The sequence below is a fragment of the Drosophila sechellia genome, chromosome 3R (genome assembly GCF_004382195.2).
Source record: "Drosophila sechellia strain sech25 chromosome 3R, ASM438219v1, whole genome shotgun sequence".
In the NCBI taxonomy this organism is placed as follows: Eukaryota; Metazoa; Arthropoda; class Insecta; order Diptera; family Drosophilidae; genus Drosophila; species Drosophila sechellia.
Window position 1 is genome coordinate 5,051,308 of NC_045952.1, and position 18,391 is coordinate 5,069,698.

The 18,391-nt window shown below is 44.3% G+C and overlaps 3 protein-coding genes across 4 annotated transcripts; 2 read left to right on the forward strand and 1 right to left on the reverse strand.

Annotated features, from left to right (window-relative positions):
* Positions 1 to 1,796: 1,796 nt before the first annotated feature.
* LOC6614074 lies at positions 1,797 to 5,912 on the forward strand. Its single transcript, XM_002038492.2, has 5 exons — positions 1,797 to 1,899; positions 3,886 to 4,240; positions 4,515 to 4,661; positions 4,810 to 4,949; positions 5,265 to 5,912. The coding sequence occupies exons 2-5, from the start codon at positions 3,888 to 3,890 to the stop codon at positions 5,795 to 5,797; spliced, it is 1,173 nt and encodes a 390-aa protein (XP_002038528.2). The 5' UTR covers positions 1,797 to 1,899; positions 3,886 to 3,887; the 3' UTR covers positions 5,798 to 5,912.
* A 2,418-nt stretch (positions 5,913 to 8,330) lies between these two features.
* Positions 8,331 to 10,674, forward strand: LOC6614075. Its single transcript, XM_002038493.2, has 3 exons — positions 8,331 to 8,601; positions 9,107 to 9,282; positions 9,773 to 10,674. Exons 1-3 carry the CDS (start codon positions 8,512 to 8,514, stop codon positions 10,371 to 10,373), a joined length of 867 nt encoding a protein of 288 aa, XP_002038529.1. The 5' UTR covers positions 8,331 to 8,511; the 3' UTR covers positions 10,374 to 10,674.
* Positions 10,675 to 10,738: 64 nt separating this feature from the next.
* LOC6614076 (THO complex subunit 4) lies at positions 10,739 to 14,160 on the reverse strand. Of its 2 annotated transcripts, none has more exons than XM_002038494.2 (4): positions 13,564 to 14,160; positions 12,615 to 12,948; positions 12,014 to 12,321; positions 10,739 to 11,081 (listed from the first exon to the last, which is right to left on the reverse strand). In XM_002038494.2, the coding sequence occupies exons 1-4, from the start codon at positions 14,033 to 14,035 to the stop codon at positions 11,014 to 11,016; spliced, it is 1,182 nt and encodes a 393-aa protein (XP_002038530.1). In that variant the 5' UTR covers positions 14,036 to 14,160; the 3' UTR covers positions 10,739 to 11,013. The 2 variants fall into 2 exon arrangements, with proteins under 2 accessions (XP_002038530.1, XP_032577974.1); XM_032722083.1 differs by having other exon boundaries at positions 12,008 to 12,321.
* Positions 14,161 to 18,391: the final 4,231 nt, after the last annotated feature.

Consider the following 18,391-nt stretch of genomic DNA (forward strand, 5'->3'; position numbering starts at 1 on the left):
AAGCAAACATGTGGCTAAGTGTCTGTTGAATATATGCATTAAAATGTAAGTACGTGCTTTAATTTATCATGTAAAATACTGTCCTTCATAGAGCATATGATAGTGCTTTCAGCTTTAATGCAGTGGTCCTAGCCACAATGACAAAGCTAACTAAAATGGGGTGAATTAATAGCTGCCATGGACCCAAAGGGGTAGATGGATTTCCCCGTATGCCTTAATAAAGATAACATTAAAAGAAATAAGCAATCGAAACTAGTTACTCAATTTGTAATATATTTTTTGTAAATGTTACTAATATTTGACACCAAACGTATTATCAGACATTCTTTAACTTGTATCTCACTGCGTTATGATGTGTTTCTATTTAATAAAATACTATCTTTTTACACAAGTTAGAACCTTGAATCCAAGGAATCTTTTATGACTTTTCTGAAGTTGCTTTCTCCACTGGCAAGAGACTATGGTGTCAACCTCCAAGAAATCAGATAATAAAATCTGTTGAATGACTTTGGAAAAATGTATGCTCTAGTATTGTTTGCAGTTTGTTAATAAGTTTTTTATAACTAACTAAACTAACAGTGCTGGAATTGTACATTTACGATCATCAACATATGCAACGAATTCGTGGATGTTTCGTTTAATTAAAAGTGGACAATAAAGTAACACATATTTAAATGGAGAGACTATTGACTACTGCGTTTCGCTTCGATTGGTAGTATTGTTTCGTAAATCTATTTGCGGAAATTTGTGCTAGGTTTATTTATTTAGGGCCCAAATCTGTGCAGCGGAAGAGGAGTATACTGGACATATTGGGCTTAGCTTTTCTGTTACCGGATTTCCTCCCTTGCTAGTTATTTACGTTTACATATGTGAGCGGAATGTTCATTCTATTTGCATTTGATGAATTTTCCCACTGGTCAAATCCTCGAAAGGACTGCCCAAGTAGATGATTCAATTACGCGGCTTGGGCAACATGTTGGGCAAAACAGAAGCGTCCCCGACCGCAGCCTTGCTCCCCGGCCACGCCCCCGCACACAAACGCCCTCGAACTGACGGAAACAATTTCCGCCGGCGGGCTTCTGTTTGCGGCCTCGTTGGCAGATCGTGCCTCCGCTGACCGAGGAAAATCGGGAAATCGTGCGAGTGTGGCAGCGGGAAAACCCGCAGCAGTGCCGCCTGTTGTTTTGATTTTTGTTGCAGCCAGATGGGGAATTGCCCAGTTGCCCCACGGTTGCCCCACAGTTGCCGCCGCAGGAAATTGCAGAGAATGCAAAAACCCACTGGATGCAGGTTCCTCTGGTTCGCATTTTGCTCTGACTTTAAACGTGGGCGTTCCCAAAACCCGTTTGCAGTAAAAGTAATAATCGTATGTGAGGCAAGAGGCCAAGAGTTGCATAATCCCGACGACTGTGACGTACGTTTTCCCGGAATGAGTCACTTGAACAGTTTGTTGGCTCTTTAAATCAAACTCGAATTAAAGCCAAGGCCTCGACGTGCGCCACAATAATTTTGGGATTTTCTCAAGGCACACGAACGCTCGACTCGCCCAGCCGGACGCGAAGAAGCACAGGTCGTTCTCTCACCCACGGAGGCAAAAGTAAACCCGATCGGCTGATCGTATCCACAACCTACCGCAAGTGAGACCGCGTTGAGATCTGCCTCTTAGCCATCATCGTTGCGGGCCAAAAGCGACGACAGCGGCTGGGCTATTGTCTTCATGTGTTGACTCCGCCACCGACTCCTCCTCTCGCCACTTCTCGCATTTCATATAAAATCTTTGCCGGCCAGCAGCCACCGCACAGTCGCTTTCGGCCAGCAGAAAGACAGAGTCGCTTGGAAAACGCGTCAAGGATACACCCAACCAAAATCACCCCAGGCGATTATAGGAAACAGCAAAAGGTAAACAGCGGAAAAAACCGAGCGAAAAAAGAATGTAAAATTGTGTGAAGTGAAGTGAAATGAACTGCGAGAAATTGTGTAATAACCAAATAAAATAGATGTGGGAAACGCCAGCATTGCATTGCCAATTTAAACGACCATTCGATTGTGGCCAATAGCTTTTGACCGTATTTTAATAAAGCGGTTGCAAAATGTAGAATTTTTGGAAAATTCAGTTCTCTGAACAGAGAAGTCCTTATACCTGTTATTATTCCAAGGAAAATTAATAAAATATTCAGCATGGCCATTTGAAAATTTAATGTTTAACTACATTATACGGTAAATGTATCAAAACCGACATTGTTTTATGGTTATTTAAATCTAGGAAGTGCTATTTTCAACGAATGCAGACTAGTGTTAATCTTATTGTTAGTAGTAGTAGTATAGGTCAAAGTCAACTTAAAATGGGCATAGTTATTGCTTAAAATATTCATAAATTTCGTTTTCGACAACTGTGTACCCACAGGAGAGCTATTCAAGGGTGTACATAAATTGTTTAATCTTTCGACCCGATAAAGCCATCATTTCCATTTATCGCCACTGTAATTTCGTAATACCGACCATCACCAGTCCACATTTCATTGACCTTCGATGGCGAATGCAAATGGAAAAGCAAAACAAACACAACAGACACAGTGACCAAAATTTGTTACCGCTTTCGACATCGTATGCGAACCCCACTGACTGTGAAAAATATTCGCCGCGAATCAATAATGATTCACTAATCCATAAATCTTCCGCACCCATTCCCATCCAATTACGATCCCTCATAAACATCCGGAATTTATTGTATGCTTTTGGGTGCTCGACTTTCAGTTGCCATAAACTTTCCACTTTCGCGCTATAAAGCGTTTTTCCCTGCATACTCTTTGGCGTCCAACAAACTTTTCTTCTCGTGGACATTTAACTTTTTTAAAGTTGGTGGGCGAGCCAAATTCTTGGTTAGTTTGGCCCAAACCACTAGCGGATTGCCACACAAGCGTCGTGCTGATGAGTCCCAGTCCCAGTCTGTATTTGGCCCAAATGGGAGCCTAACGAAAGTAAAAGCAACTGGCCAAAAAAGCCCCTCGAGCATAACGAACTTTTCGCGTGCGATTTCAGCTGGCGTCCATCTTAATACAGTGGTTGATCCACATGTCGAATGGGAATTTCCTTTTAGGGCTTGAAACTCTTTTAACGTTTCTTTATGGCCAATTTAAAGTTACGAAATACAAAGAAATGGCAATGAATGGAAGATCATTTTATTGCGAATCCTTTTTTATTTTACATAATTTGTTATGACCAAGTATTTGTATATATCTCGTAGATATATATATATATATCTCGTAGATGTATACCGTTAGTATGCGAACCACTGTCAATAATGCGCATTAGGAACGCCTTACTGCACTTCTGCTTGACCAGACAGAGCTGACCTTTTTAAAGCACATTAGGCCCGCTGTTTATGCGCTCTAGCACGGAATTCAATTACGAGCATTTGCCGCCTCATTGCCGATAAAGTGTTAAGCCGGCAAACCGGTCCGCCTGCATTTCACTTTGGGTCCAACTCATCTGTGGCTTTATCTGTATTTTTGGGTGCAGAAAGCTCCACGAGAAATTTGAGCAAACCAAAGTCGAGTTAGCAGTAAACACCGAAGAGCACAGAGTGGTAAGCCGTGGCCAAGTTGGCTTGAAAGCGAGAGTTATTACGTTTGAGCGGCTAATTGCACAGTGAGCCTTCGGGACCGCTAAGCCATCTGAAAAGTGTGTCAGTTTTAAGTGGAGAGTCGATCCGTTAAGCCAATAAGCAGTTGCCAAAAAGTTGCCTATATACACTTCTTTTTTGACATCGCGTGACGGAGCCGAAGATGCTGGAATAATCGGGTGATTGAGAGAAAACCTCAGCGGCTCGAGCGAAACTTGTGCCAGTAGCTTTGTTTAAGCCATTTCATCTTCTCCTGCTTACAGCCATGGCAATGAGAGCGCTCATCTTTCTGGCCCTCGCCACTCTGGTGGCCGGCGAAGGTCTTCGGCTTCCGGACCAGCAGTCGTCCAACAACATCCAGCAAGTCTACGCCCCGCAGCCACCGGTTCAGCAGATCCAGCAGCCCCAGCAGCCACAACAGTTCCCACAGGCACAGCAGCCAGGAGTGGGCGAGGAACGGGGACGTTCCTCCCTGCTCAGCATCTTCGGCCTGGGCAACGACAACGATCCCTTCCTGGCCAGGACCAACAGCAACTGCCTCGGCGGCGACCTCTCCGAGTGCTTCAAGACCCAGGCGCTCAACACCTTCGACGAGATCTTCTTCAAGGACCAGTACAAGTATGCGCTCAGATTGTGTACACAACCTTAAACAGAAATATCCCTTGCTGTCTTTGGAGAAGAGGAGTTTCCTAGTGATGCTTCTTTCATATTTTCCCTTGAACAGTAAAGGATGGCTTCCTTAAGATTCTTAACATAGAAAATATAGTTCCTCGACCCAAATTTCATCTTGAGAGAAATTGTTGGTTTAGGCGTGCTTTTATAGGCATATTTTTCTTGCGTTACACACCACCACTCGACGAGGAGGCTAATCAAGAATCCCTTTAACTTCCAGGCTCTCCGACTTCGCCCGCGTGGTGCGACTGCCAGAAACCCAGCAGAGGTCCTTGCTGCAGGAGCCATTCGAGTACTCCGAGGAGCCACGTGGCGATGACGACGAGTGGAATCAGCTGCTGAAATATGGACTCCGAAGGGCCGAACGGTAAGCTGTCACAATAGTCAAATGACTGCGGCTCGTGCCGGATGCAAATTAATTTGGACCGCAAAGTTGGCCCGGCTTTTGCATAAAATATGAGATTTTTATGAAAATGTAAATGCTCATTCTCGGACACGTTTCCGCTTCCTTGCAGCTTCATCAAGTCCACGGCTCTGGAGGTCGAGTGGCCCGAGGAACTCACCGAAGCCGGTCGTTATGAGGCACGCTTCATCGGAAACGACATTGATGGCGAACTGGACCTCATTGATGATGGACAGCGAGCTGGACATTTCTGTAAGTCTACAAATTATTATTTATTTTGAGTTGAAGCAAAATTTGAATGTGGATAAATGTCCGAAATAGATAAAAATGCAAATGAGCCAGGAATGGTTTCCATCTTGGAATCATTTCTAATTTATATTTTTAATGCCATACATTTGTTAATGTTTCATTGAACAATGAATCATAATTTACTGTTCTTAATGCAATAATATTTGAAATTTGCCATGGATCAATGAACTTACAAAAATAATACTAGACCGATTGAGAATTTCGCTGTCTTCAAGGTTTAAAGCAATACAATATTAAATTTAATATAACCCATTGCAGCCCGTAAGAAGTTGAAGAAGATGATCATTCCCCTGCTGCTGGTGCTGAAGATCTTCAAGCTGAAGCTGCTGCTCTTCCTGCCCTTCATCCTTGGAATCGCTGGCCTCAAGAAGATCCTTGGATTAGCCGCCATTGTCCTGCCCGGTCTGTTCGCCTACTTCAAGCTGTGCCGTCCGCCAGGTGGCGTTGGAGGAGCATTCGGCGGTGGACTGTCGGGCCTGTTTGGCGGCAAGAACACCTTCCCCGAGTACAACCCCCAGGGAGTGGGAGCTGCCACCTACTACCACCACCACGAGCACTTTGAGGGCGGCCATGGAGGCGCTCCAGGACCTTACTACCGCCAGGAGCCGAGCTTTGCCAAGCCCTACACCGACTACTACAGCAAGAGCTACCAGGGCCAGCAGGTCCAGGGTCAGCAGGTTGGTGGCAACTCCGTCAGCTTCGGGGATCCGCAGGAGGCCGCCTACAACGGATACTATGGACGCAATTCCGGCAAGGACATTGTCGCCGAGCAACAGCCCCAGAAGAGCTAACTGCGAGGACTCCAACCACCTCCGCGTTGTTATTTATTCGGCCTTCGGCCTTGTTGCATTCCTATAAGAATATTTATTACGCTAATTGTAAATAAAATAAAGTTTAAAAAATGAACAGCAATTTCGCACTGGGAAAGGAAGGATGCCATAGTTTCCTTGGCCAGAGGTCTATAGCTGTTTCCAATTAACGGCAAAAATTTCACTACAAAACGATTCTCCAAATTCTGCACTTGCTCTGCTTTTACTCGCGCCGAAGCCGATAAATATACATAATGCAGCTTTTAATTAAGGCAATGAAAAGCCAAGCCGAGAAGCTGAGGAAAAGTGGACTTTCGTGTTTTTTGGCTTTGCATGTAGTAGCGAGGGTAGCCATTGAGCTTGGGAAAATCGCAATAAATCATCTGGAGCTCGATGTATTATTGGATTCGTATTATTTTATCTTCTTAAGCATTATACAAATTGTTTCAAGCCCTTAATGTTGCCGTAGTTTTAAATTATTTTTTTATATTGTAGGGATGTTTTATATCTCGATTAAAAGTTAATCAACTTTTTTAAAAGTCTAAAGTGTGTATTTGATTTATTTATTTCGTTACTTTGTCATCTAGGGTACTGCATAAATATATATTAGCTATATAAGGCTGTGGTTATTTGTATAAACAAAATTGTTCAAAATTTATTGAAATATTTGAATAGTTTTCATAACATTTGATCCACTCCCCAACGGCTCTAACTTCCTCCGATTGGCTTGGCCAACTCAAAGTCAATGCCAAAGCCAAAGAGGTGATAATGGTAGCTGCAACTGAGTAGCCGAGAAGGCTGTGTCTGGAGATGTCAACACCGTCGGAGGAGTCGACTGGCCTGGACCACATTTTCCAAAAGAAAGCGCAGCAGCCGCTTTGCTGGGCTGCCAGGCGGTTTGCTTCAGATTGAGAAATTGTTATGACTCCAACCGAAAGACACTTAAAAAAATGTGTAAGTCATCACCAAATGAAGACTTCTATAAATAGTGGTTTATAGTGGTTCTAATTATAATATGTAAGTATGTAAACGCCTAAAAACCTTAACAATTTAAGAACACCGATCTAGCACTCCGATATAGAGAGGTGGAAAAGATTTCGTAATCAAGGAAGAAGTTTTTTAAAATTTTTTCCAGTGCTCGTACTGGCGCAAGTGGCCTGGGCGGACGCAATTGGCTTTGGTGAAGTTTGATTTGGAAGCTGCGATCGGAGGAGGCAACGGTTTATGGACAGATCAACTAGCGGTTTTTGCGACCACATGAACACACACACCACTTTCGTACCCAGGCGTCCCACTTTAGCCACTTTAGCTGACCAGCCGGCTAGCCTACTTCCAGATCGGTGGAAATTCCGTGGAAATTCGAGAGGCTCTGTGGCTGGCCGCCAATTTTCGGTGTGTTCAATAACTTTGGTCTTTGCGGGGAAATTAATTGAATTTCCTCACTAAACGACCAACGGACGCACAACCTGTTGGGTCGTCACGCCCGCGGTACACGGCTGAATCCGTAATAGATGCAATAAATTACACTTGCTCCTAATCTGTTCCGGCTAAAAGAAGGCCCCGGATAAATGCAGCCCGCGTGCGGCGGACTGAAATGGCTGGTAACGAAGGGCGGTCTTTCGGCGGTGGGAAAACCAAGAGTTTTCACCGCAAACCCGCATTTAATAGCAGCACGGTTGGGATAAAAAATGTATTATTCTACATGAAAAACGAAGAGCAGCTATCGAAATATATTACAATAGTAGCAGGAAAGAAAAAACTTATTTTTACGTTATTTAAAAATTCCCTTCATATTTAGAATTTCGAAATTTCGTTACGAACTTATTTGGTTAAATAATTTCTTAGTTAATAATCTGGGCTCTCTAGATCCCCCTGAGTGGCGCCGCTGGCTCAAAGTGCTCCGTGGAATGAAGAGCCTTTGACTAATTGGAGCAACTGAAAAGTTTTCAGGTTTGCATGCGTGTTGTCAATGGCACTCGGCTTTTCACTGCTAATTCGCTGCCACTTTTCCGACCCCCTCCCTTTTCGCACAACACTCCTCTGCGACCGATGCTGTGTGGGAAAATTGGCCTCTTTGTTGTTGGGAATTAGGTCTGTTGTTTACTTTCGACTGCCTGTGTTTTTGTTGACGACCCACGCTGGCAAAGACAACAAAGACAGAGAAGAACTTGTCGCCGGGGAAAAACATAAACAAAGTCATACCCAAAAGTGGCAGAATGGGGCGGCCAGTCGGGGGCAAGGCCATAAGAGAGTCCCCAGAAACTGGCCAAACCAGTGGCACTCGGCCAAGGAGCTGGTCTTTTTGGGGACCAGTTCCAGGTGCAAAATCCACATCTCGTGCCTGCAAAAACAATCGTCGGCGTCGCAGTCAGCGCTGACTGCGGCAGAGACCTGTATTGCGTTTGCGACGCTTTTGGCCGCTTTTCATATAAAATCGAAAACTCTGGCGGGAAATTCGCATTAGGTTTTCTATCAAGACGACGATGTCAACAGCAAGAGCGTAGCACTTCTAGTAGAGCGAAGACGCGGGCGACTGTGAGAGTGTGATTGTGTGTGATCAGAGCCAAAGGATTAGGCCAGGATATAACAGAAACAAGTGTGCTAGTGTGTGTATCAGTCAGTCCAAGTGTAGCCCAAGAAAAACTAAGCGAAACAACTAAGAACGCTTCAAAAGGCCGAAATCAACGAGACCAACAATGCAAACATTCAAGGTCTGCGCTCTCCTGGCATTCTGCTTCGTCCTCGTTTCCGCCCGCGGCAGCAAACGGCGCGATGGCACCGTTACGGTAAGGAAATGTCCTGGATGTTTGGAAAAGTGTTGCCGAAGTAGCAAAAGTGGGCAATAGAGCCGGTAATAATTGTCAGTGACAAGGATAACAGCACCATAAAGACACTGACCTCTTTTTTTCCTGTCCGAATTTATTGCTTTATCCAAAAGTTCATCGCCAGTGCCGCCATAGAATTGTTCAAGGGTCAAAATATAAGTAGAAAAGTATTGTTTGCCTTTTCAGTGCCAGAGTGACATTCCGCATTTAAGGTCAGCCTGAGGATAATTCAAAGATATCTGATAAAGAGATTTATGAAGTCTAGTAGCCAACGTATTTATAAAATAAATCTTTATGCCGAAATAGCCATTATTCTTATAGATCGATTTTAAAATCTATTTATGAACTTTAAAGATATGCTGAGCTATGAGCAAAGCATGTGGACATCATAAGGAAGGATGCATATATTTAGGACTTTAATAAATTTAATAATTCATCAAGAAATGCCACCTATCATTCGTTTAAGATATCGGAGAGCGAACGTAGGAACATTGAGGACTTTCTGTTGGCCAAGCTGAAGCAAAATTGCAGGCAGGAAGACGACCGCGCCTGTAAGATGGTCAAGATGTCTATTGTAATGAACCATCTGTACCTGAACACCCGTATTGACCTTGGCGACAGAGTCAAGGTCACAGAAAACGGGTGAGTAACAATTGTTTAAACAGCACATAACTAATTGCGAAAATATGAAAACTAAATCAGAAAATATTGGAAAACAACAACAATACAAATATTATACCACCTAAAAGTATCTGATTAGAAATTGTAAATAACCTACATTAATAGCACTAAATTACATTAAAGGGATACAAAAGTATCGAAGATTACAAACACAAAATTATCTGCAGCCAATATTTGAATAAACAACTTCAATGTTAAGGAATCGTAGTTTTTTACCATTTTTAAACGGCACTTTTTAAATATTATAAAGGCTTCAAGAACTTTTAATGACTAAGAGAAGAGTGTTACTGGCATTTAAGATTGACAAAACAACACTTTTAACTATTTCTTAGAATTTTTGCTTTAGAGACCATATTTTTATACACATTTCACTACATTTCACTCTAAGAAAACATATTTGAATAAATTATTAAAATAAATGTTCTTCGTAATGGAATACGATCCCTTGCAGGAATATCTCAATGGTACCAGATGATCCGGAGGTGAACCAGCTGCTGTCGCGTTCCATGGGGTCCGATGAGGAGACCTTCGCCCTTCTGATGGCCAACAAGTTGTGGAAGTTCATCCGGTCGCGCTCCCTGCGATACAAGTTCTCGGAAAACGCGGACTTTGTGATCAACAGCGATCCGGAGGGCAGTCTGAATTTGGGTGTATCCGTGCGCCCCCTGGAGGCGTTGCAGGAGGGGCGAGGCAAGATGAAGAACATGGGGCCACTGCTGATGATGATGGCGGCCAAGACGGGCATGGTGGGAGCCCTTCTGCTCAAAGGACTCTTCCTGCTGGCCGGCAAGGCTTTGATTGTGTCGAAGATCGCCTTGCTGCTGGCGGTGATCATCTCGCTGAAGAAGCTGCTCTCTAGCAAGAAAACCATCGTGGAGGTGCCATCCCACCACGACAGCTACAGCTCCGGCTGGTCGAGGGCCTTTGACGGGTTCGTGGAGGGACTGGTGGACGTGCCCGCCGATATATTGGCCAAGGAAGTGCAGCACCAGCAGGAGCAGGCCCAAAACATGGCTTACAGTGGCCAACAGCCGGGGAAAGTGGCGCAATAAAGCTAGTTTTAACTAACTAACTTGTTATGTATGTCATTAGATCAGGAATGAACTGAATTGGGTTTTCCTCTAACATTTTTCCGCTGGCTTGGGGAAACTCCTCTCACTCTCTTCTCTATCCTCCACCACAAGAGATCAATTGTAAACTTTCTCCACTTTCCCTTAGAATTACTGTGTTTCGCTCTAGCTCTCTCTCTCTCTCTCTCTCGTATCTCATTGTAATTCTCCCGCACACTTTCACTTTCCGTTTCCGTTTTCTCAATGATGCTCATTCTATCGTTTGTAATTTAATTAAACTTACACTTACACGTAATTTATTTATTTATTAATATTTATTGCATAAATAAAAGGCGCACGCAAGCGAATATGATTTCTGAACAACTTTGTGTCCAATTCTTTAATCGTTTTTTTTTTGTATTTTTTGTAGCACTTCGACTGCTAATTACAGAGACATTGAACTAGACTAAATGTGTGCGCCAGGTTTCACTAAGTTAAATACGATTCAATAAATAAGTAACAATACGCCAGCTCGCTAGGCTGCTTTTCCGATGCAACGTGTCCGATATTTGGGTCCTATGGCAGCAGAGCAACCTCCTCCTCCCACGGGTCTTTGGTAGCTGCTAATTGGCTAATCCTCGCCTCAGGAGCGGTAGTACGGCATGTGGGGTTGCACGTAGTTGTAGATTAGGGGTCGCCGGGCGGGAGTGGCTGCAACACGAGTTCCATCGTTAATCAGGCAAGTAATTGGTGCCGGGAGCCATTTGTTAGCCACGGGTCGGGGTATGTGGGTTTGTGGTGTTGGGGAAGCAAGGTGCACAGATGTAATAAATTCCCAGGTGGAGAGGGTCAATGTGTTTCTAAGTTCAGTGTGAAAGGGTGGAACGCATTCCCCTCCTGCTTGGAGTTTATTGCAAAATCCAAACCTCTGCTCTAATTGAATTTCTCAGCAGTATCATTCTTCACTTATAAAATATCCTCTTTTTATTTTTGAAGGATAACGCTTGAAATTTGTATCCCATCCCACCTTTAAACTAACTGACATCGAATATCCGCAACAGCTAAAAAGTATGCAACTATTTGTAATGCTAACTGAACTTCAGCACAGTTAGGGCTCAAATAAATGAAAATAGATGAGTGGAACAGATATTTCTACCATTCTCAAATAGCATTTCCTCGCGTTCGTCTCAAACTCAATTTAAAATCCTGATTAAATCTCAAAATGAATTGCCTTACAAATAAATCGCAAAGCAAGCCCACATCAATAGGAAGTTACTTTGATTATTCGATTGCAATCTAATGAAAGAAGCTACCTGAAAGTATGCAACGCAAATTAAAAGCTGCACAAAAAACCATTGACAGCGAATATTTGTGCTCCGTGTGTGTTATTCCCCCGAGAACCCACACCTCGTGTGTCCGTGCCGGGTAACAAATGAAAGTAATAAGTACACTATTCACTCTTCGTCGTCACAGTCGTCCTCAATGGCACCCTCGGCTGCAGCCGCTGCCACCGCCACCGCATTCAGGGAATTTACCTGGGCCATGGAGAGGCGAAAAAATGGGGAGGATATGGGATGTCTGGGCGCCCCAACCCGTCCCCCCTCTATCTGGAATATCGAGAGGCTGGATCAACTTACACTTACTCTTCGCCATCCAGGAGTCCTCACGTTTGATCTTGTGTCCCAGTCCTCCCAGACCGCCCAACGCGGCGAGCACCTGTGTGTTGTTGCTGCCGTCGCTGGACACCTGGGCGGAGTGCAGGTGGCTCTCGGCGCTCAGACTCTCCAGTCCCGGATGTCCGGGATGTCCTGGCAGCTGGCCGCCGCCGGCCATCGCCAGGTGATGCAGCGAGGACGGATACATTTCCGGCGATATTTCCGCGCCATGCAGCGGGTAGTCCATGCCGTACGGCATCATGTACGGCGTCTGCTCCGGAAACTGGTACATCATCCTTTAAACAAATATCAAGGCGATTTTATTTGCGTTTGGATTTCTACATAAGGCAGCGTAATAACAGCCATAAATTAAATGGTGCTTTTAGAAGTTATACTTGTTTCAGAAAATGGCCACGCCTACTCTTGCGCCCAAAAATGTCACGCCCACACTCTTGCCAATTTCTCCCAACATTTACTTGTCTTGTTTTGAATTCTTTTGATAGCCTTATCCTTTACTCTGAATTACGTTTTGCATAGCACAAATGTGTCTTTCTTTAAAAAGCTTAAAGCTAAACTTTCATCTACTCACTTTTCGCTGGCGTTGTCCATGAGCTTCTTGATCAACACAATTGCGGCTACCACGAAGGCAATTTTGGACAGGATCAGAGCCTTGAGAGTCAACAGCCCCACCGCCTTAGCCGCCACCATCGTCCACCCGAATGTTGTGGCCGCCAGGTACATGGGTATGAACATCTGGAACTGCTTCTTGTCCTGGTGCTGGTGCCGCCTCCGTCCGCCCAGAAGTCCGCCTCCGCCGCCGTTGTCACCACCTCCGCCGCCCAGCAGGCCTCCTCCCCCGCCACCGTTTCCTCCCAGGCCACCTCCACCGCCCAGTAGTCCTCCTCCATTGCCCTGCAGGCGGCCTGTAGTGGGAATTTTGGAAAACAAGACACGTTTTAGGCTTTATGGCTTTAATGGCACTCGTACGTATACGTAATAGTGCGACACAGGATTTGATCGGCCCACCCCTTCCTTGTCAAGAGATGCGGCATGATTGATGCGCTGCTGCCATGTATATCGAATGTTAGATTAAATAGGGGTAAGTAATGGCAGTTTGGGCTGCCCGGGCAAAGTCATTGATATGCATTGGGTGAGGAAGTAGCTTTTCAAGTTCCCAGAAAATGTACACTCGCAACACAGTGGGTATATGAGATTTTCGAAAGTGGTTCTAAGTACCAAAGTGTTATAATACCATCAAGTCCGTGTAGATGATAGTGCCAAGTAATATGATCAGAACCAATATTTACGGTTTCATAAATATAGACTTAAATTGTATATATTATTTATACATTTATAATTTCGCAGTGCAAGCATCTGCCAAGGACTTTTTAGAGCCATTGATAGGCTGGTAACGCTAAAATCCCAGTCGCATGCCAAGCAGGAACAGCTGGCTAAGCCTCTCCGCCGGGCTCGAATGGCATCGCCTGGACAACAGGCACATGTCATTCGCTGATTGGAACCCCTTCTCCGGTGATTACCTGTGCTGCTGGAGGCCTTTTTCAGCAGTGCCACCTCGATATAATCGCTGTCGTCCTCGGCTCGCTGAACACTGAAGACCATGGGGCCCACGGGCACCCTGATGGCGTTTCCCGTGACAAAGTCCATAAAGCTGGAGAGACCACGCCCAGTGCCCCACTTGTGCTTCCGAGAAGCATCTAGTTCGGGCAACTTGAGCAGGTCGAAAAGCCCCAGCTTGAGGGTTTCACCACGACGGTAGGAGGCCATGAGACCATTGGCCACCCCGTACAGGCAACTCGCGTTGTTTGCGCACTTCCAGCTAAGCTTGTCCAGCAGATCCGTGTTCTCCACACTGACCGCAGGATTCGCCGCAGGCCTGGACTCGGGATCCACTCCCAGCGAATTCGCACCACTGCGCTTGTGAATCGCCGCCAGGCTCATGTTCAGACCCAAAACTAGCAGAAGGCAGTTGGCAATTAGATGGCTGGTCATTTTTGGGCTTTTTCAGGTTTTCTTTTTCGGTAGAACACTCAACACAACACACGACACTGAAAAAAGGACGAGAGCACGGCGTATCCTTCACATGGATGCGATCGGTCGCGATTCGATGGCAGCTGATGCAGCGCCTTGTGTAGACTAATTACCAGCCGTTGCATGCAACTCAGTTTTATTGGAGCAGCTGCGGCAACTGCACAGTGGCAGCAACATTAGCAGCAGCATCCAACCAAGCTGCGTGCAGCAACACTGCCTGCGCCACACCAACACTGCACCACCCCCGCCTCCTTGGCATCTACATCCACTAACAAAACACCACCACCACCGCCGCATCGCACGTTTCTGCTACAGTTTTGATTTCAAGTCAACCAGCTTAGTGACGGCCATCGCTCAGCGGGCAAGCTCCAGTATTTCAGTATTGCAACACCAGAGATGCCCAACAGCATCAATGGCGCACAGTGGTCTGAGCCACACATTTCACTTGGACAACTTCAAGCCCATAGCAGAATCTTTTTATATGTAAAAAAGCCATGTAGATTTAAACTAAATATAATTAAATACTACAATTTGTACTAACATTATAGGGATGATAGAGAGGGAACAATTTGTGCAATTTAGCTAAGAATCTCTAAAACTTACTTCTAAAATGCAATAGCAACGTGATTTATAAAATCGAATTAATAGATTATTACACACGGCCACAGTCCAAAAACAACATTTTACTGTCAATTCCATTTTACAACAATTTGTTGAATGAAATTGCTTCTGCTTGCTCAGCAAAACTCATCCCAGTGTAAATTCAAACGCAGTCCACCGTTGGCTGTGTATTTGTGAACGCCGCTTTCGAGCTGCACTCCCAAAAGGTTCAAAGGGTGATCTAATTATCTGCAATTAACCACATGACATTACGCCGGATCCCTGACCTTCGTACAGGTGGGCGACTCCGGCTCACATGGCTCTCGGCCAGGAGCGGCAATCGTGGCCATGACAGTGGCAGAAAGCCACAAACTTCTGCGGCGTCCGCGGCATGTGGCCGCCGTACTAATGCGGCTAATTTACTGCTCATTAATTTGCCCGCAATTTGCTGAAAACAATTTTCGCAGGCAAAAGTAAAAGCAACGTGCAGCTCGAGTCGAGTATGAGTACAATTAAACAGCAAGTCGTCGGGCGGTGGGAGGTGGTTGGTTGGAAAAGTGGGAGGCTGGTGCTGGGGCCTGGGCTGCTGCTTGAGATGTGGCCACGCCTCGCCGCCTGTACACAATAAATAAATAAATAATAAAAGAAAAGTGAAACGAACTATTAGCTCTCGTTTTTCATAAATCGCCGGCTCAGTTACATTCTGCTGAGCAGGCGAAATCCGGGGGAGTGCGGGGGAAAAGCAGTCAATAAGCACTTTTCGTCGGTGCATGATGAGCGGACTAATAAATATTCACTTTTCCAGCCAGCCAGGTGAGCACGCAGGTGGGCTCGGTAATTGTGGCCAATTTCGAGGCAGTGGCAATCAGACCTCGACCGTTCTTTGGCAGTGGCACCGTTTTATCGGCGATCGCGGCTCTATCTCCTATCTGAATCTATCTGGACGGAGATCCCCTGTTAGTGTAATGACTGTAATCTGGATATCAGCGCCATTCGCAACTTGACACCACTGTCCGTCGTCGATGCCTCAAAAGCGCAAGTAATTCGAGGCGCCAAGAAAGCAACCGCAGCAGCTCCAACATGGCCCAAACCCGCAACAATAGATGGCCAAGGCCAACAGCCCAGATGGACATCGAAAGAAAGCGGTGACGCAGTCCGAAAGCGGTAATCCGATCCGATCCGACCCGGCCCAGCCCGGCCCGAGCCCACTCTTCTGGCCAGTGGCCACCTAGTTGCTCCAGTTTGCGGGTGCCTCCGAAGTTTAATGATCCTTGACTGCAACCGGATCCGTTGGGTGGAGTCCGCTCCGCAGGCCAGCGGCTTCTTCGCCCAAATTGGCTCTGATTTCAATGTTTCCAATGCACTTAGCTGAAACTAAGAGTGGACATTGCCTATTTCATTATATTTACCTGCCGTAGGCGTTTCACTTTCATCGAGTCACACATTTTAATCGCGTTTTAACAGTGCCAAATCCCAGAGGCCAACGCTCTGCTTTCAGTTCGAAATCAAATCGAGAACTTGGGCAAGAGCAAATATAAAGTTTTTTAGCCAAAAAAAATCTTATTCGCTGAGCAGCCCCAATTGTTTGGACCCTTGTCTGCATCCAAAAAGTTTTTCTGCTGCCAAAATAAGTATCTATGTTCAGCTGTTCCTCGAAGTATGTAATCAAAAACATACTGGGAAAAGACACTACTCTTTCCAGATAGCTCTCTTATTTTGCTGTTTATTTCTTATGAAAACATTTGGCCTTTTGAACCTTATTTCCACAATAAACTTCGAAAGAACTTAAGTGCTTTTGTCATATTGCTTTCACCAAAACAACAAATTGTACAGAACAAAATTTGCTGTCCTTTTTTAAATGGTCGTTTCCTTTTTTGAGAGATTATGCCTTAAAAATGTTCATCCAAGTACGCTAAAGGAAAATACACTTACTTATTTCATTACTAACTAATAAATTACTAACTAACTAATACAATTAATAGCCAAAGCAGATGTGCTTAAATATGCGGCAAGAAGTGACTAGTTTTAAAGTATTCACCCATATGTTTTTATTATAATATTTGTTTTTAATAAGCTATACAATATAGGCGTGCAGTACTTTATGAAAAGATTTTGGACTATTCCACATTTCATATATACATATATTTGACAAAACGACATATCTCATTTTACCTGTGCAAAAAATGCGCTCTTTCAATACAACTTAAGTTGAAGCTTACTGTAGCAATTTTATTGTCCGTGAAGCGAAGCAGACGAATTGCCTGAACTTTGAAGCCATTGAGAGTTTTAAAATTAGACTGAAAGTTTCGAGGACCCTCGAGTGCAACTTCAGATCTCGTTAGAACGAAAACTATATGTGTAGAAAAATTGGTTGAACATCACACGGCCTTTGCTATTATGCAGCTTTTATTTCAATGCAAATGCTCTTCTCAGAATTGCAGTCTTCAAAGGACCTTTTCCTGCCGAAGGACAAGCGAGATTTACAATTAAAATACGCTTAAAGCTGCTGAATCGCCTGTTAAACGCGTGGCTGTCTGCGAATCGTTCACCTCGTTGATACTACATAATCATCCCGAAATCCGACGAAGTTGTTTTGGCAATCCGCTTGTCTGCCGACTGGAGGCTCTTTTCGCACCATGACCACCGGATTTGCCAGGGCTGACAGCCAAATTGACTCTTTGGCAGTCAATCAAAGCGAAATTGTCCCGAGTCATGCAAGAAATGCAAGTGGCCTGAAAACAAGCGCAATTAGAGCCATTCCTATTAGTTTGTATTTTCGTATTTGCTGGCCAATAACGATAATAATAATAATATTGTTTATTTTGAGCCAATTACGTGGCCATACATCCCGGCTTCGAGACTGTGGTTGTTTGGCTGGCCACGTTGATGTTGATTTTCTGCGACTTTGCTGCTGCTTTATTTTCACCGGCACGAATTTCGCATGCATTTTAATCGCACGGCACCTTGCTTATTTTCTTCGGCTGCTTTTCTACCATTTCTAATCGATTGCCTGACTGGGCTCAGCGATACGTTTAATTTATTTTAATCTAATTGTTTTATAATTAAAACATACTTCTGTTTGATTTCACCTGTGCGTGTCGCAAGCAACAAACTTGCGGCTTGGCTTTTTTCGACTCGACTTGTTGTTTCAGTTGCCGTGGCTACTGGGCGCCTTAATTAGTTGCCACTGATTTGCAGCCCCGCCCACATTTTTAGCCCAAATGCCGCAGGATGTTGACGCGCAATTCGTGGTGATTGCGATGCATTCGGAAAATGTATGCTCTTATATGTGACGTATACTTTGCGGCTGGCAAAAGATTACACGGCTTTTGGCAGAGTTTTAGGAGAGAGGCAAAACAGTGGTAAAAATAAACAATAGGAAAGTGGACTATCGTGCAATATCAACAAAAGAAAAATACTACAAACGTTTATTCTGTGTGAAGTTAAATATATAATACTAAGCTTTTGAGCCAATATTTATAAAAATAATAATTTTAACAACAGCCTGTAATTACATATCGAAATACAAATTTAATATACACTTTTGGGCAATTTGTTCGGCTTATTTAAGCAATAATTGTAATTTTATGATGGGTTTACATTACCCACTAATTTGCGAGTGCACTTTAGCCAATGAAAATGTATTTTAAAATAAATAAACACTCAACTTCAGTATAAAATGTCTATTATTATTGATACGTTAACAATGCTTACTGC